This window comes from Botrytis deweyae (assembly GCF_014898535.1).
Source record: "Botrytis deweyae strain B1 chromosome Unknown BDEW_023, whole genome shotgun sequence".
Taxonomy (NCBI): domain Eukaryota; kingdom Fungi; phylum Ascomycota; class Leotiomycetes; order Helotiales; family Sclerotiniaceae; genus Botrytis; species Botrytis deweyae.
Genome location: NW_024066230.1, coordinates 232,709 through 250,835, shown reverse-complemented (window position 1 = coordinate 250,835; position 18,127 = coordinate 232,709). Strand labels below are relative to the sequence as shown.

General features: G+C 41.9%; 4 protein-coding genes across 4 annotated transcripts; 3 read left to right on the top strand and 1 right to left on the bottom strand.

The window, feature by feature from the left end:
* Positions 1-6,892: 6,892 nt before the first annotated feature.
* On the top strand, positions 6,893-7,465 carry EAE98_008633 (uncharacterized protein; the record flags this gene model as incomplete). The annotated part of the gene is made up of 1 exon (XM_038956256.1): positions 6,893-7,465. The coding sequence occupies one exon, from the start codon at positions 6,893-6,895 to the stop codon at positions 7,463-7,465; it is 573 nt and encodes a 190-aa protein (XP_038807337.1).
* A 3,741-nt stretch (positions 7,466-11,206) lies between these two features.
* On the bottom strand, positions 11,207-12,139 carry EAE98_008632 (uncharacterized protein; the record flags this gene model as incomplete). The annotated part of the gene is made up of 2 exons (XM_038956255.1): positions 11,207-11,591; positions 11,661-12,139. 2 exons carry the CDS (start codon positions 12,137-12,139, stop codon positions 11,207-11,209), a joined length of 864 nt encoding a protein of 287 aa, XP_038807336.1.
* A 1,244-nt stretch (positions 12,140-13,383) lies between these two features.
* On the top strand, positions 13,384-15,192 carry EAE98_008631 (uncharacterized protein). The gene is made up of 3 exons (XM_038956254.1): positions 13,384-13,747; positions 13,794-14,126; positions 14,177-15,192. The coding sequence occupies exons 1-3, from the start codon at positions 13,705-13,707 to the stop codon at positions 15,091-15,093; spliced, it is 1,293 nt and encodes a 430-aa protein (XP_038807335.1). The 5' UTR covers positions 13,384-13,704; the 3' UTR covers positions 15,094-15,192.
* A 341-nt stretch (positions 15,193-15,533) lies between these two features.
* EAE98_008630 (uncharacterized protein) lies at positions 15,534-17,988 on the top strand (the record flags this gene model as incomplete). Its single annotated transcript, XM_038956253.1, has 12 exons — positions 15,534-15,586; positions 15,654-15,835; positions 15,918-16,000; positions 16,051-16,435; positions 16,488-16,647; positions 16,698-16,848; positions 16,898-16,963; positions 17,015-17,123; positions 17,176-17,194; positions 17,245-17,441; positions 17,502-17,581; positions 17,810-17,988. The coding sequence occupies 12 exons, from the start codon at positions 15,534-15,536 to the stop codon at positions 17,855-17,857; spliced, it is 1,533 nt and encodes a 510-aa protein (XP_038807334.1). The 3' UTR covers positions 17,858-17,988.
* Between the last annotated feature and the right edge of the window lie 139 nt (positions 17,989-18,127).

Sequence of the window (18,127 nt, the reverse complement as noted above, 5' to 3'; positions counted from 1 at the left end):
TTTGTGACATGGATACACTGGTGATCAGACCATGTATGGATATATAAGCACGCGCTAGAAGGTCTCTGGGGAGTCTTTGGATCTGAAAAGTGACAAGTATGCGCCACTTAGGACATGCACAATAGAAAATTTGTCCCGAATTTTCCTGTTTTCCTACTTTCCTGTTGCTCACCGCTGTTTACTGAAAAGTGAGGCCAACGAATTGGGCTCCCATGGTACTTCCGTCTCTTGCTATCCAACGAGCGGAGGCCTAGTGTGGTTACACCACTTGTACGTCGGGATTTCGAGAGCCTCGTGGGAACACGTGACGAGGTAATATCCAGGTTATCCATCAATGACTTGCATGATTGCATATTGAGTCACACCAAAAGAAAAACACACTTCAACCACCAAGTTTGATGAGACCTGAAAGATTCAACTATACTTGCGGAACCCTAGAATCTTCTGGGCATCACCAACCCAAATAGCTGTGTGACCTTTCATTGGCTCCAATTCTTGGTGCTATTTATGCGATTTTGCCGCTTCACTTATAGCCGTGACGCCATATAACAATCAGTAAGATCAAGAGAAAGTATACTCGAGGGAAATACTGCCTGAACGGAAAGCACATTTGGAAGAAATTCCCCAACTGAGCATCTCAACGAGAAGCATCACTTGGGAGGATCTTGATTCAACCCCTCTCTTAGGATCGCGGCAATAGAGACTTGGAAAACAATGATTGAAGGTTAAACATTTGTTAGGGATGAATTGGTGTTTGCTCTGAAAGACAAACCTCATGCCTTTCAAATGGCGTTTTCTGACGAAGTTCGAGGTTCAGTCAATGATATCAGGAATGCACGGATTGTATGAATACGCAATACAGCACTAAAAGCTTTTCAAGCCATAAAGTCTAAGGGTCTAGTATCACCATCTTTGTTGATTCAAGTAGTGTGAGTATTAATGTTATGATTAGCGGTTTGGAAACCCCGATAAAATTACGAGGGGCAAGATGCTTTTGGATATGAAGCTTGCAAATTTTATAGAAGCAATCAAGGAATGTTTTGGAATGGCATGAGTATTGAAGATGCAAATATCTGGAAAGGCGCATGGAGCAATTGCGTTTGAACTTTGGTAAGGTCGTTACGGAAATAGATTGATATATGGCCAAAGGCGGCAAAATTGCGCAGAGAAAGATTCAGAGAGTGGCACTGGTCAGCCCAAACCCCCTGACTTCTTTATATGCTAAGATCTTTGAAAAACTTACAGTTAAGTATCTCACGAATATCAGATGGGCAGCTAATACCAACTGGTAGCTAATATCCTCCGGGCATCCAATATTGACTGAACAACCAGTATCAACTAGACAGAACAGGCAACGCTCAACTCCGTTTGACGAGCAGCTACTTCTGAGTGCATCAATGCACATGATGCAGAAGACCCTGGAAGGATTTTTTCAAACAGATGTGATTAAATACAGCAAGAAGGGAATATATGACTTGGGATTGCCAAGATATCGGCTCCTCATTCACCCCTCACCCGCTCACCCCTCACCCGCTCACCCCCCCATCTCCGACTGGAGTATCTCGAGCCCTTTTGAGATGGATTATCAAAAGCAATAACTTTGGATTGTTAATTTCACAAGTACGACGTCTAAAGGGATGGATGGAGAGCTTTTCAGCATACAAAGAATTTGGCAATAATGGAAGTATAATACATAACATAATCGAAAACTTTTGACATTACCCTTTTTTCGAAGTATCGGTCCCAAGAAGCGATCCCTCGTTTTTTGATGTTGGAGGATTTCTGCGGTTCGGAATTCGGAAACGAGAGAGATTCTTTCGAGCGGCTCGATGCTAGTTAATGAAATCTTCGGTCGGTCCCCTTGAGCCCCCCTTAGCTCTTGAACTTCTTCTCAATGTCCAAACGGGAAGGTTAAAGGAAATTTTCTACAACTACATGGGATATGATCGATGAGTGATAAGTACTCGAAAGTCAAACATCTTGGAGAGCTTGGATAATCGAAGGTTTTTGCGTTTTGCTCCTTCAATATCAGTACGGAAACAAATACATATGTTGAATGTGCATAGACTTTGAATTTTCCACGGGTTATATTTTTGTTTTAAACTCGATATCGTAGATATGGATTCCTTAACTACCGGCGCACGATCCCAAGATCTCTCCACGCATTTCAGCCTCGAAGTCTGACCGCCACGATGGAGAAACGAGGAAAAGAATTCATGTGATCTCCAGCTATAACTGCTGCACTCCCACGTCTATTTTATCCGTGCCCTCCCTCGTCATTGGTTGATGGATGGCATGGCATGGCTACGGCCCCAACCCCAGAAAAACAACGCAGGCTCTACGTAAGCGAAAAAACAGGCGGAAATTGAGTACTCTTTCAAAGATCTTTTTTAATAGATTATAAATTCATTTCAAATTAAATATTGAAATTTGAAAAAATCAAATCAAAATTTGAGTCTTCTTTGTATTGATATCAAGTATTTTCATTATTTAATATTATATCGAAAAGAGATCTTAGTTGTTAAAGGTCTTTCGAATGGTGGTCAATTCCCGCCTGTTTTTTTGCTTACATAGAGGCAGGGAGAGAGGGAGAGAAATAAAAAGTCAAGTCGCGCCCGGAGGTTGTTGCAGCACTGAGCAGGTGGGTGGGTGGGTGGTCAGTGAAGTTTTATTTATTTATTTATTATAACTCTTTCTTATGGTTATGGTTATGGTTACTGGTGTTCGTTCCGAATGCATTTTGTAGGTTCCAAGCTAGCACTAATTAGAGATGATGAAGATCCTCATCTGCGCATTTTGAAACATGGATGCATTGTTTTTTTTGGGGGGGGGGGGATGAAGGTGTATTGTGGGATTTTGAAATTTAAATATTTAAATATTTAGGAATTAGAACTTGGGAATTAGAACTTGGGAATTAGAACTTGGGAATTAGAACTTAGGAATTAGAACTTAGGAATTAGAACTTAGGAATTAGAACTTAGGAATTAGAATTTAGGAATTAGAACTTAGGATTTAAGAATTTAGAATTTAAGAATATATTAAGCATATTTCGTCCGAACCGAATAACATCTCAATAATAAGTGAGGGTTGATATACTATACCTACCTAGTACCTAGTAGTATTTTTGACGAGTCCAGAATTCCCGAATCCCAACATCCGTCCCGAGTTCTAGAGTTCTAGAATCTACCTAGAATCTATGGAGAGAGAGAGAGAGAGAGAGAGAGAGTTAATGGATGAACGAAATCTCTCTCTCCACTTTTTGATGGGAATGAATGGGAATGAATGGGAATGAATGGGAATGAATGGGAATAAATGGGAATGAATGGGAATGAATGGGAATGAATGGGAATGAATGGGAACGAACGGGAGGAAGAAAGGAAGGAAGGAAAATATTGGTGATTTGATTTGATTTGATTTGATTTGGTTTGATTTGGATTTTGGATTGAAGTTGATGTATGTTATTGTTGTTGTGTATATAGGTATGTATGTTATGAGCGATGATGTTATTCTAGGAATATCATTTGCTGCGATAAGAATAAAATAAAACAAAATCGTGATGATGAAGATATCTACTAGGTACCTACCTAGGTATATATATATATATATGTATATATGAACTTCAATGTTAATTAGTTATTAGTTGATTGGATTTTTAAAGATATATATACCTACGTAGTATATACGAGTATGCGGGATTGGAAAATGAGTGAGTGAGTGGAGTGATACAACTCGAGTTGTAAGTGAGTGAGTAATAATAAGTGAGTTATGTATCTAGTGTGTATGGGATTAGTTTATTTTATTTATTTATTTTATTTTATTTTATTTTTATTTATTTTATTTATTTATTTTATTTTATTTATTTTTATTTTATTTTATTTTATTTATTTATTTTATTTTATTTTATTTTATTTTATTTTATTTTATTTTATTTTATTTTATTTTATTTTATTTATTTATTTTATTTTATTTTATTTTATTTATTTTATTTTATTTTATTTTTATTTTATTTTATTTATTTATTTTATCATCAAGTAATAAGTACCTATCTGTCGAAAATAACATAGAAAGAAACGAAAACCACAGGAGTTGAGTTGATTGTATACATTCGAAATCTATAGATATTCGTTCTGTTCTGTCTCCATAGAGCAGAGCAGAGTGCGGGAATTGGATTTATGCATATTGGTTTTCTGCATGAGTACCTACCTATTTTTGACACACATACACACATATACACATACATATACACGGAAAGAAACCAACAAGAATCACAACTACAATTATCCCCAAGAAAGCGATACTCGTTCGTTCTTCTCCTATCATTTCTCTTTAACACATCACATCTCTTCATACGGAGGAAATAATAAACGCTTCGAAGCCGCTTGGTACCGGATTGGATTGGGTCGGGATGAAATGAAAGAAGGGGGTTCGGGAAGACTAGGTAGGGACTTGTAGATACTTGCGGTAGGGGATGCATGATTTGCTTACTTTTCTTTGGGCGGTTGGATGTGCAGATTGAGATTCGATAGATGGATGCATAAGGGAGAAAGGGAGCATTATTGAAAGACGGAAATATGAATATCTTTGTAGATACTAGATAGGTATTTAGACCGACCGCGCGATCGGTATAAAAAGATCAAGTGCATAAAAATGATTTGGGTCTTTGTCTTTGTGATCTTCGCTCTGGATACGCTTTTGGAGATACAAATTGTAAATAGCGTTCACTAGTTGCGTCTATGAATAGAATCATTATTGCGATGGACAAGATTTCCTCCTGGAGACCTTCGTATCACTAGGGATGGATGGTATTTAGTCTTTCTGACTTCCTACACCGACATAAACTTCGGAAGTTTGATTCTTCTCTTCTTCGCCTTCTCCTTCTTTCGTTTCTGGTAGCGTTGGAGATTAGATGGATGGATGAATGGATGGATCGAGAAACCTGGCAGTGAAGAAGGCAGTGAAAAAGGGAATCTCCAAATCTCCCACGTTCGTCCCAGCTTCCCCGACACGAACAAAGTGGGCAAGATCTCATTTTAAAATTTGGCCTTGTTGTCAGGTCCCATGCACGTTGATGGATGTTGTTTCGGTGGAGTCTTTCTGTAGGTACTAGGTCGAGGTACTGGAGGTACGAGAATGGTAAATTGAGGCACACATGCAACCTTAACGAGAACGACGGACGAATTTCATTGGCTGCATTGCAGATTAGATGTGACTTTTTTTTCCCATTTTTCGTCCCTTTTTGTCCCTTTTTCCCTTGATGATGCTCATGACTCCACCAGCGCTCCCGGCACCAATCACGCACGATTCAAGACCGTTTTTGTTTAAATGAATTTGTTCAAATGCGTTCTAGACTAGGAACAGCGGGATCCACTGTTATGGGTGGATGGTGGATGAGTGGATGAGTGGATGGGTGTGGATCTCTTCAAAGCAGGTACGAACTGCAGTCTGCAGTCTGCAATCCAAGTCCAGTCAAGTGTACTCCGTATGTACAAATTGCACGCTGCGATTTTCCCGTTTTTATCCAGAGTAACTTTAAGCACGCACGCACGCAGGCAAGCATGCAAGCAAGCAAGCATTGATTCACGCATTCAAGCAGTCAACCAAGCAAGTTTCTAAGCTGGTAGGTATAGGTATAGATCCAACTCCCTAGGTAATTTGTGATTATTTTTTTATGAATGGAATAGGGTGGAATTGACTTGACTTGACTTGACTTGACTCAACTTGAATTGACTTTGGATGACATGGGATGAGATGGATTGTTACTAAGAAAAGAAGGTTCAAAAGAGTGAGTTACTCCGTAGTATTGGTAATGATTGGTCCTCAGCTTGTCATTTATGTTCATGTTCATGTCGGGGTTTGGTTGTTACTGGGTAGACAGATGATAGATAATAGATAGTTACCGAGTACTAAGGAAAGAAAGAAAAAACGAGGCTTACACACTTTTACATTTACACTTACACTTATTTATCTATCGACTTTTACACTTATTACCCAGGTATTATTCACTTGTTATATTTATACGCTTATTACACTTATTACACTTATTATATTTACGCTTGCACAATTTCTCTTTTTCATCTTTCCCCTTCCTCCTTTCCTCTTCTTTTTTAATTCCTTTACCTTACCTTACCTCACCTCACCTCACCTCACCTCACCTCACCTTCTTTATCCTCCACCTCAACCTTCCTTCCATCTCTCTTCATAATACAACTTGAAGAAAGTATCGACAATTCTTCCCCAACGGCTTTAACAACCAAGAGACAAGACAACAACAAATAAACGCTCCTTCCTTCGGGATATCCACATTCTTTTAAACAACAACTACCTCCATACTCTCACACTCCTTCATAGGTTTTAATCAACTTCACTCTTTTTAGTTGATTTTAACCGTCCATTCTTTCGAAAGGTCCAGCCCAATTTCAGTTCTGGAAGAGATCAATAAATTAAAATCTTAGGAGATTCAGCGAATATTACTCCAATCATTCATTACCTTGGTAGCTGTTGATTGTTGCTCTTGTCTTGTTTGGAACTTCTTACTCTTTGTGTAAGTTGTTCATCTTCTTTTCTGGTGGTGGTTATAAATGTTGTGGTTATGAGGTGGTGTGGTGAATGGAGGAGGATCAGATACTATCCTGTCGCCAATGCGAGCATCTACACACATGGGGATGTGACTTTGGAGATTCAATAAAGATGAATAGCTTCAATCTATCTTGACCCATTCAATCTAATAACAAGGACTAACATCATCATGCGATATAGCCATAGCCATAATCAACGTCAATACCTTCTCCGATTTTTTGCTATTGTGTGCATGACATCGATACCCAATTACGACCCATTCAACGACAACTCGACGCAATAATATTTACCATACCATTCATTCATTTACATAATCATGGATTCGATATCAATGCTCAAAACTAGATCTATTCTCAACGTCCGTGACGACTCTTCAACTACCACCATGTCAAACTCAATGGTTGATCTTCTTATTGCCTTGATGATCTTGGTATTCATCGGGCTTTGTTTAACAGGGGCCTTGTACATTGTGCGCAAGCTTCGACGTAACAGAGCCGTTGCTCGTCAGCAATTGCCTTTACATAACGAGCAACCAAGATCAAATCACCGCCGATTGACTATTACGGCTACTCCCTATGGTGGCCGCGGCTCCACTATTCATGTCTATGACGAAAAATCATCCATGATGGATTCCGACCGTGCACCACTCTCACCTGAAGACGTTCCTGAAATTCGCATCACCTTCCCCGATGAGCATGATGAATCTACTGGACACAAGAAAAGCGGTCGTGTAGTGGTTGTTCGTATCGGAGAAACCGGTGTTGGCCTTGAGCCTTTGAAGGATCAGGATCAACTACCCGCTTACGAAAAGGAAACTGGAGGAACCAGATTTCAATCCATCGATATGGATCGCATCGGTGGCTTGAAGGAGAAGGAGAGCTGGTCATAAATCTTCTCTTATGACTTTGCTGTCTTTTTCCTTTCTGTCTGGACCTAACTCCCAAAATCACATGAACATACGGAGGATTCTCATACATTCATCTTGCATATAAAATTCCTTTCCACCTTCAACGTTTCATCATCACGCAATGATGTAAATGATATTGTCTCCTCGAACTCTATTCAGTTACATAATAACATCAAAATTTTCTCTCTCGAACCGGCTCATCGACAATTGTTTCCCCCCATTACCCCAATCAACTTTATGAACGGCAAAGCATGGTGTTATCAAGGCAGGATTTAGGGCAACTGGCGTCGTTCGTACATGTACCTCGATACCCTTCTCGTTAGAATTTGTGGTGGACCAATTTCTTTTTGTAGGTTGGAACTGGAAAGAAAAAAAGGAAATATTCACACAACCTACCTACCCTACCTATTTTTCGAGGTAAGGGAGTGGAACATAAAGAAACCTCTTTCTCGAACAAACTAAAAGATCAAGATCAAGATAATTGTACTTAATGTATTCTACATAATTTTCTTCAAATTATGAGAGCGCCTGTTCATTTAAATGGCTTTTGTTCTTTGTTTTTTCCTTTCTGATTTTCCTTTTTCATCTTTTTTCTTTTCTTTTCAACCTTTTTCATTTTCATTTTTGTCTGGCTATCTACTTCTTGGGAAGTCAAGAAAAGGCAGATTTACAAAGTTACGGATATATGTGGAAATAAGACCACACACACACAGAGCGAGAGAGAAATTACCTTACCTTAAGGACTTAACTTTTTAAAGTTTATGATGAGATTAATGAATGATCTTAATGTTTTTTTTATTGAAACTTTTTGAGGTCTGTTTTTTTGTGAATTTTGAGATTGTGAGATTTGGGATTGTGGTTGTGGTTGTGGTTTGTGTTGGTTGTGTTGATTGTGATGTGAATTTGGATGTGAATTTGAGTTTTGGATGTGATTTTGGATGTGAATTGTGATGTGAATTTGGATGTGAAATTTGTGTTTTGGATGTGAATTTGGATGTGTAATTTGAATCTAGATGTGCATATCTAGGTATGTATGTATATGTAAATCTAGACATGCATGTATGTGCATTTGACAGATGTCAATCAGTCAATCAATCAATCAATCAATCCGTCGATCAAACAGATAGATAGATAGACGGTGAATTTTCGTAAATTAATATTAGATTAAAACGAAACTTGGAACGGGTAGGGTAGGGTAGGGTAGGGTAGATCAGATGAAACGAAACGAAACGAAACGAAACGAAACGAGGTGGAGTGGATTGGATTGGAGTGGCTGGGGGTTGAGATTTGGATGCGGATTTGGATGGTTCGTCTGATGTTTTGGGTTTCGGGAGGGATGGGATGGGATGGGATGGGATGGGATGGGATGGGATGGGATGGTTTGGGAGGGAGGGATGTTTTGGGTTTCGGGAGTTATATGGGGGATCTTGGGGGGGAGAGAAGGGGAGGGAAAGGGAAGGGGTTCATATATTTGGTTTGGTTTGATTTTGATTTTGATTTGGATTTGGATTTGGATTTGGGTTTGGGTTTGGGTTTGGATTTGTTGCTATGAATAGATGGATCACTGGGCTCTTGGGAGGTAGGGAGGGAGGTAGGTAGGTGCGTTTGTTCGTTTGTTTGTTGGTTTGTGAGTTTGTGGGGTTTTTTGATACGAGATGAGAGGAGAGGAGATGAGATGAGATGAGTTGAGTTGAGTTAAGTTGAGATGAGGGTTTGGGAATGTCTTGGATTGGTGGAGTGGTGGAGGGTGGAGGGTGGGTTTTTGAGGGCTGGGGGGAGGTGGAGGGGGTGGGTGGTTGCTTTGAGTGTCTTTGAGGATTGGGAGGGGTTGAAGGAAAGGGATTTGGATATTTGGAAGGTTGGGAGGGGTTGAGGAAAAGAGTTGAAGAAAGGGATTTGAAGAAATGGATTTGGTGGGGTTGGAAGGTTGAAAGGGGTTGTTTGGGATTAGTAGGGAGGTGTGGAGGGGGATGAGGATGGATATATATGGAGATGGGGATGGAGATGGGGATGAGGATGAAGATGGAGATGGGGATTGTGCTTTTTGTTGTTCTTGTTTTTTGGGGGTGCGATGGATTGGATGCGTTGGATGGGTTGGATGGTTTTTCTATTTTGGAGGGGAATTCATTGGAGGGGGAGAGGGGAAGAGAGGAGATGGGGCGAATATTTAGGTGGATGGGCGAGGGGATTTGTGGAGAGGGATAGGGATGTAGGCGGGGATAAGGAAGATAATAGATTGTTGTTATTCTTTGTCTTTGGGGGCTGGGATGGGATGGGATGGATTGGATTGGTTCTGTTATCGTATGGAGGCGGAAGATGAAGACAGAAGGGAGAGGGGGTAGAGGGACTACAGGGGGGCTCAAGGAGAGGGCAAGAGGAAGGGAAGTAGGTGGATAGGTAGGTACTGGAGAGAGGTGATGGGGTGTGTGGATGTGTAAATGGGCGGGTACTGAAGGAAGGCAAGAAAGAGAGTGTGGGTATTAGAGGGAGGGAAGGAAAAGATCAGGTGAGAGAAGGGGGAGTAGATAGTATACTTGAGGTGTACTTGAGGAAGATAAAGGAGGTGGTGAGTAGGGTGGTGAATGAGTATTGAGTGGAAGAGGTGAGTAGATAGAGGAGATTGGAAATCGTAGAGTAGTGAGTAATGAGTAATGAGTGGAAGATGTGAGATTGGGTGCTAAGTAGACGAAGGTCATGTGAGGGTTGAAGAAGTTGTGGAGAATATGGATGTGTATGTTCAGGCACATATGTAGGTTCTTCAATAGGCAGGGGATTAAATTGGGTTGTTTATGGTTAAGTATTAGTTTCCATATTGATGTAGGTGAGAAGTGGATTCAATCATACATCAATATGTACTCCTTCCTTTCTCCCCTATCCCTTCTATTCTCTTGCATCTTTCACTTCTTCTCTCTTAGTTGTGTCTAAACTTATGTTGTTTTCCTTCAATTACCCCGTGGGGTCTTGTCTTTTTATCTCCCATGCTTGTGGCTTGGGTTTGAGTGGGGATCGTGGTTTAATTGATTGTTGGATTATGGAATGATTGATTGTAAGCTGGATTGCGGAGGTGTGAAGGAGGGTTGATGGGGGTTGATGGGGAATGTTTGTGGAGAGGGGAGAGGGGAGAGTGAGGAAGGATAGGAGAAGCTCAATTGAGGTTGGGGGAGAGAGGTGTGTCTGGTGGTAGGTATGTTAAGAATGCAACAGATCGTTGGTGCGGCAAATTACTCTCTACTTGTTCGGGCGAGCGGTTCACTGGATGGTTTGCATGGAACGCGATAGATAGGTAGAGGGAATATTTGAAAAGGGGATTCCACACCTCGGGGTTATCCCAGAATGTGGAAGTGAGGCTTCATAGCTCGAATCAGAAAGATGTATGTTGGTTATGTCGTGGTAAGGGGTGGGTGGAATGGCGAGATCCTTAATCTTTGGAACCATAAGACGGACTTTCTACTACGAGGTTGTATAAATAAATTGGTAGAAATAAACTTTATGTGCTGGGATGGAGGATTGGATGTTGTGTTGGAAGATTGGAAAAGGGGTGTGCAATAATTCAAGGCGTGCACATAAATCATATTGATAAGTGGAGTATGCTTGAAAAGGACACTGATGGGGCTAGAATATAGGGCTTTTACACTCCTTCCAAATGTTCTAGTATCGAGGGCTACCTACAAAAATGGACATTCGCGCCCCTGAAAGTCAGTCATATTCCGCCGTGTGAATGCTTCACATGATTGATTCGGTAAACATGTCCTTGCTTATTTCATCTGAAGGCGCAAGCTCCTCCATTCCGAAATGTCCCGTGGATACAAAATACCAAAATTCCCCATACAATTCAACGGCTACTTTGAGATATCCCTTGTAATCCTCATCCTTACATTGCCCATTCTCAATCTCGTCCTCAATCTCGTCCTCGTCGGGTTCGTACGGAGGCCAGGAATGAGTGTCTACAACATAGACAAATGGAATTTCGCCTTTTGCTGGACCTTCCAGAACAGACGCAATGACTTCTTCATTAACTAGGAGAAAGAATGCATGGGTTGGATTCAAATCAGGGTCCATATGGTGAGACGGATTGTTATCTCCAATACCAGGAACATCTGCAAACTTGCTTTATAGTAGTCAGCACTTATATCATATGTACCAATGCATCTGGACTGGCGAAACGGCAAGCACATACATGTTTAATGAGGTCATATCTGCACCTTCATCCGCGTCAAACCACCACAGCTTCCACAAGAACCTGGCACCATCTGGATCCACACCATGTTTTGCTTGTGCCTCCCACTTCTTCAGAATCAGCCTATCAAACTCCTGTCGAAATAGATTCCAGCGAGTAGAGTCGCACGCACTGTAACATGTACGATAGGCTACCGAGCCAGTGCAGTTGACAGGACACAATGAACTAGATTGTCCTTCAACCACTTCTTTGATCAATTTCACCCAGTGTCCATCGTATTCTGTATTTGGGCCCGAATCATGCGCAGGTTTAGGATAGGTTATGTTGAACGTGGTGGGCTTCTGCGGGAGTAGTCGCGGTGAGGTTGAATATAGAAGCCTGTTCAAAGCACGATGAGAATAATGGTGATCAAGATTGCAAGATGATTGAGGCAATATTAGCGCTCGGCGGGAGAGCACTGCTTGGAGAGCGCGACGCATTGTTGAGGTGAAGCAAGGCTATGCAGTCATGGTCAAGGCCTGCATCAATAATAAAAAGGCAAAGGTAGGAGAAGTTTCGCCCTAGAAATTCACTTGAACAGGGTACAATAAGTTAATTAGAAAGTGAATATACTTTTCTGGCGTATTGTCATGGTAACAATAGCCGGCGACTCTCGAGTCTCAACTTGATTGGTGCACTTGAGCTCTCGTCTCATGTTTGAGCCATCTTGTCCTATCCTTCGTTCAAAAGATTTCCTATATCCATGGTCACTTAATTCCTATGGAATTGTTCCTTCCAGTAACGTTAATATCACGTATCACATCCAAAGATAATCTGGATATCAAATGTTCGTTGCGTAGGTAGGTACTCCTTGGACGTTCCAAAGAATTATACAAGTACCTACTAGGTACGGTGGCCACAATCGAGAGATTGACGAGCCAATCGTCGTGATTGTGCCAAGCTGCTTCGTCTTGGCTACCGTACTGCACTGCCTCTCCCACGTTTGTCGACGGGACAAACCCAGACCGCCGAATTATAATTCTCTTATTGTATTACTATCTGAAGCTTCTATGTGGTTCAACGTCACCCAGCCTTCAAATCCCAATGCCAACAATGCCGGCAAGGGGAGAGCCCGAATCACCTCGTGTGTCCACACCTTGGCTAAATAAGGTATATATGGAGTTATCCCCGGTTACGTTGACAGCCACGCTTGGCAATCGATCATCCGAAAATTGAGTTCATCATGAAGTTGACATGTCACATCAAAACATTGTTCCGCCGTGCAATGCAGGAACCCATTTCGCTACCGACACGATAAGATCACCAACATCACTCTTCACATACCCATTCATTTGGTAAACTGGGGTACGCTTTCCATCTTTCAATCGATTTGCCCCAGTTAAAAGCGGTCTAATTGAAGCTTAAAATTGCTTAAATTTGCTTAAATTTTCTACCCTTGCTTACTACAAGCAAGCCAAATTAAACGAATACGGCACCTCATGCATATGAGAACATCGCTAAGCTGGCGATTAGTGCTTCGTGAAGCTATTGAGTTTGAGCTTGTAAGTTCTAGATTACAAGTCAAGTAATGATCCCGGAGAACGTCACACCTTGGCCTGCTTGATCTTCGAGTTTCTACAAAAGCCTCTGGTGTCACTGTAACATCACTCGGATGTCACAGAGGACCATCTCTACCTGCAAATTCTCGACCCATGATTCTGCGTTTGTCGACGCCTTCATTATTCGTCCCCAATACAAATAATGGTTCCTCAAAGAAATGTTTGGGGAAGACCACGCGGTTATGTTATCTCTTGGTTAGCTTCTCATGCTCTTGCCAAGAGAGGCTGTGTGGTTGTCTTGATATGTCACTTACTTTTGAGTTTCGTCCCATAACCCCGTCTTGATATGTCACTTATCTTTAAGTTTTGCCATATTACCCCTCACCAAAGGAGTCTTGATAAACCCTACTAGAGGAGCTAGTGCTAACGAACATATAAACCGTTATACTTCCTTCATTCTTTCATAAGTTTTGTCCTGTTCAGTAAATCAACTGCACATAAATTCAATGATGTTTCTTTCACGCTTTTTGGCTGGTGCTATTCTGGCGTGTGAGTGATATTTCCCCTGCTTCTACAGTCACCACTAATCGATTAGCATCGATAATATCCGCTCAGAATGTCTCCTACTGTACGGGTGATGTATGTTTTGCCGTCAACATACCAGCCTCGACTGCTTCGAGTGGCTCAGGGGATATATATATACAGATGAGTGGACCAGATACAATGTCTTGGATAGGCATTGGACAAGGATCCGCTATGAGAGGTGCCAACATTTTTGTAATGTACGCCGATTCGACTGGGAGCAATGTCACAATCAGTCCTAGGCTCGGCGTTGGGCATGTAGAGCCAAATTTCGACACTTCTGCTCAGGTCACTTTACTGGATGGTTCTGGTATAATAAATGGTCAAATGGTAGCCAATTTTAGATGTATGTTCGGAATCAAAACCATCTGGCACCTGTTCTAACCATTCGGACAGGTTCAAATTGTGATGGCTGGAGCGGTGGATCTATGAGCTTCACTGATTCTTCCTCGTCATGGATTTGGGCCCATAAGACCGGCGCTGCATTATCGTCCAACAGCGTCGATGCAGATATCGAATTTCATGATGCATACGGAGTAGCCACTTTGAATTTACAGACAGCCACCGGCGGAGAAAGCACGAACCCATTCTTGACGGTTGGATCCGTTTCTACGCCCAGCCAAACATCCTCTGGCGCTAGTGATGCTGCGATTGGACCATCTGACATAACGAGAGTGACCATCGCACATGGCGTTTTGGCTTCCCTTGCCTACGTTATTCTCTTCCCTTCAGGTGCGATCGCGATTAGGATCTTTAATTTCCGTAATTTGCTATGGCTCCATGCCGGCTGGATGGTTGGCGCTTATATAATTGTACTTGCGTCACTTGGAATGGGGGTATGGATCGCACACATGTCTAATCTCCTCGGGAGCACCCACTCAATCATAGGCCTTGTTGTCGCCGGATGTTTACTACTTCAGCCTATCACTGGATTGACGCACCACATGTTATACAAGCGTCGCGGTGGTTCCAATGTTGCAACTTATCCCCATGTTTGGTGGGGCCGTGCGGTTATTACTCTTGGTATTATCAACGGTGGCTTAGGTCTGAGGTTAGCTGACAATAGTAAAAAGGGTGAGATCGCATACGGCGTGATCGCGGGTTTTATGTGGGTTTTGTGGGTAGCAGTCATTCTTTTTGCAACAGTGAAGATCAGAGAACGTCGTGGCAGTGGTATGGGTGGATCTGGAACCTCAGTAATCAGGGAGAAGTCAAGTACGGAAGGATCCTACTTCCACGATAACTCGTCGCCTCCTCAATCTATGCAGGGAGTACATGATCCTGCTAGATTACCTACATCTCATCGTACTTAGACCTTATAACGATTTTTCATACGTCAAACTGGGACAGTTATTTATGATAGACGCCACAAAGCCTGTCTAGTAGGGCTGGATGCTAGTAACAACACAGGATGAGTCTTGGAGGGGGGGGGCAGGGGGGAAGTTGTTTTCATATTGTTTTTAGCGAATATTCTTCATCTTCATCTTGGATAATGGTTTTTAACACGGTAAAATTTACATAAATTAAATTCATTGGTTCTACCACTTAAAATCTTGATTTTACTTAATTCCTTCAAATCGTAACGAAATTTCAAAGATTCTCACGTGGTAAATAAAGATTGAGGGTTGAGTTTCGTTAGGGCGGATTACATAATGGCACTGCATCCTAGCATCTTAAAGACGACTAGTGATTCCTAATCGATGTTGCTCCCTCGCAAATAATAAGCAATTTTCTTCACATCACCAATTTCATTATGGGAGTAGGACGTGTGCTCGTCATCGCGGGTTCTGATAGTTCCGGTGGAGCGTTAGTATTCCGGCATCCTCCCTTTCCGCAATTTTACCCCGCCACAGACTAATGGTTATCATCTCAGCGGAATTGAAGCCGACCAAAAAGTGATTGCTGCTCATGGGTGCTATGCTATGACTGCCACAACAGCCTTGACGGCTCAAAACACTCTGGGGGTTGAGGATATTCATTATGTTCCTGCCGAGTTTGTTGGGAAGTTGATTGATGTGTCAGTTGGGGATGTGGGGGTTGATGTAGTGAAAACTGGTAAATTGCCCGAGACTTATGTCTGAATTGACGATGAGATGATCATGAATCCGGATAGCTTAGATACTGACGATATGTTAAGGTATGCTAGCATCTGGAGAAACAGTAGAAGTGGTGGCAAAAGCATTAAAAAGACATCACGTGAAATCTTTGATCGTTGATCCTGTGCGTTCATTTTCCCAAAATCGACGTACAAGTTGTCTGACATCCAAGAGGTAATGATCTCTACAAGTGGATCACAGCTTTTGCCTTCTACAGCAATCCGCCAGCTACGAGAACTTCTGTTTCCCTATACCACTGTTCTCACACCCAATGTGCCTGAAGCGCAACTACTCCTTTCCGATGCTGGCAAGTTTGTCGAAGAACCTAAGAACTTGGATGACTTGAGAGAGATAGCGAAATCGGTACAATCACTGGGCCCAAAATATGTACTAGTGAAAGGAGGTCATCTGCCTTTACAGAAAGATGGAACAGTAGCTACTAGGGAGGAAGAAAAAGAACTCATGGTTGATATTTTGTACGGAGAGGGAGTCATCACAGAAATCCGGACTAGGTATCAGAAATCACGGAACACCCATGGAACGGGATGTTCGATGGCTTGTGAGTTTATTATTCATGTATACCTGGTGAAACAGAAGCTAAATGGGAGTAGCCGCCATTGCTTCGAACATTGCGAATGGACTATCTGTGGTACAAGCTGTGAGAAGCGCTTGTCGATACATTGAAGCAGGAATACGAACAGCGCCAGACTTGGGGAAGGGTAATGGTCCGATTAATCATTTCCATTCGACTTACACCTTACCTTTCGCTCCGTAAGTCTATCTTCCCAAGTGATGCTAAGTTCCTGAATTGATCATCGCAGGGGTCACTTTGTGGAATACCTTCTGGACAGACCGGATGTTAAAGGAGCGTGGCGAGACCATACTGAGCATGCATTTGTTAAAGGACTTGGAGACGGGACCTTACCACTGGAGTCATTCAAGTACTACCTTATTCAAGACTATCTTTACCTTGTCTGTCAGAGCATTCAAACTTTTATCCATATGGTCTAACAATTTACAGGTGCAATTTGCTAGGGCTACTGCTTTAGCTTCGTACAAAGCCAAAACTATGGAAGGCATTGCTGCAGTATGAATATAGACCCTTTCTGGATATGGTGTGTGCTAACTCTTGATACAGTCTGCAGGTATCGTACTTCATATCCATCGGGAGATGGCGCTGCATATCAGTTACTGTGAGGGTTTTGGTATGACAAAAGCAGAGATAGAAGCCTGCGAAGAGAGCCAAGGTAAGCTTCTTCGCGTTCACAAATCGAATTAATTTTGACAGTACCGAAATAGCATGCACAGCATACACAAGGTACATGGATATCTCTCCCTTGATAGCAATGATATACTAAAAACTGATAGGTATGTTCTCGATATCGGACAATCTGAGGACTGGTTGGCTCTTCAAATATCCATGGCGCCTTGTCTTATCGGCTACGGGGAGATAGCAAAACGATTACATGCAGACCCGAAGACAAAACGGGAAGGAAATGTCTATTGGAAATGGATAGAAAATTATGTTGCAGATGATTATACGGAAGCAGTGAAAGTTGGATCAGGTATGTGACAGAATAACCCTACAACTCATGGGGATTGGACAGTATTGACCATTCGGGCAGCTTTGCTTGAAAAACATGCTCTGCTGCAGTCACCCCATAGGATAGAGGAATTGGTCAAAATATTTGTTCATGCAACAAAGGTACGCATCTTTTAACTAGTTGGAATACCTTTTTCAGAGATCGAAAAGCTGCGTACTTCCATACGCTTCCCTCGGCCTGGAACCTGTCTGCGTTGTAATATGGGGGTAGCAAACACACCTGGACAACGGGCGTAAGAGGAATATCTACCGTGCAGCACAGAGAAAGCCTCAGAAACAACACAGAGGCGAGAGAAATACACATAAAAACATTTACTAATTGCCTTGCAGATGGAGACCGGATTCTGGGACATGGGTGGCGGTGGAGGGAAAAATTGAAATGTAGAATCTTCAAGGTATAGAACCGGGTCCGCAGTAGGTAGCTCTAAGGTACGAGGGTACGTACAAAGTACGCGAGGTACGGAGTAGAAGATAGTCACGACGGCAAGGTAAAAAAGCTTTCAGACGTGGATATACCCAGTTTAAGAGGGATAGAGAAAGAAAAATTGCATTCAGAGATTTACAGTATTTTGGAACAATCTGATTGTTTTGATTGGCTGAAAGAAAAAGAAAAATTCAATTGGAGACAAGATCTTATTTCAGGGTCCA

Coding starts and splice junctions, on each gene's coding strand:
- EAE98_008631 (XM_038956254.1), top strand. CDS start 13,705: ATGATGTTTCTTTCACGCTTTTTGGCTGGTGCTATTCTGGCGT. Junction 13,748..13,793: donor GGCTGGTGCTATTCTGGCGT/GTGAGTGATATT, acceptor CTAATCGATTAG/CATCGATAATATCCGCTCAG. Junction 14,127..14,176: donor AATGGTAGCCAATTTTAGAT/GTATGTTCGGAA, acceptor CCATTCGGACAG/GTTCAAATTGTGATGGCTGG.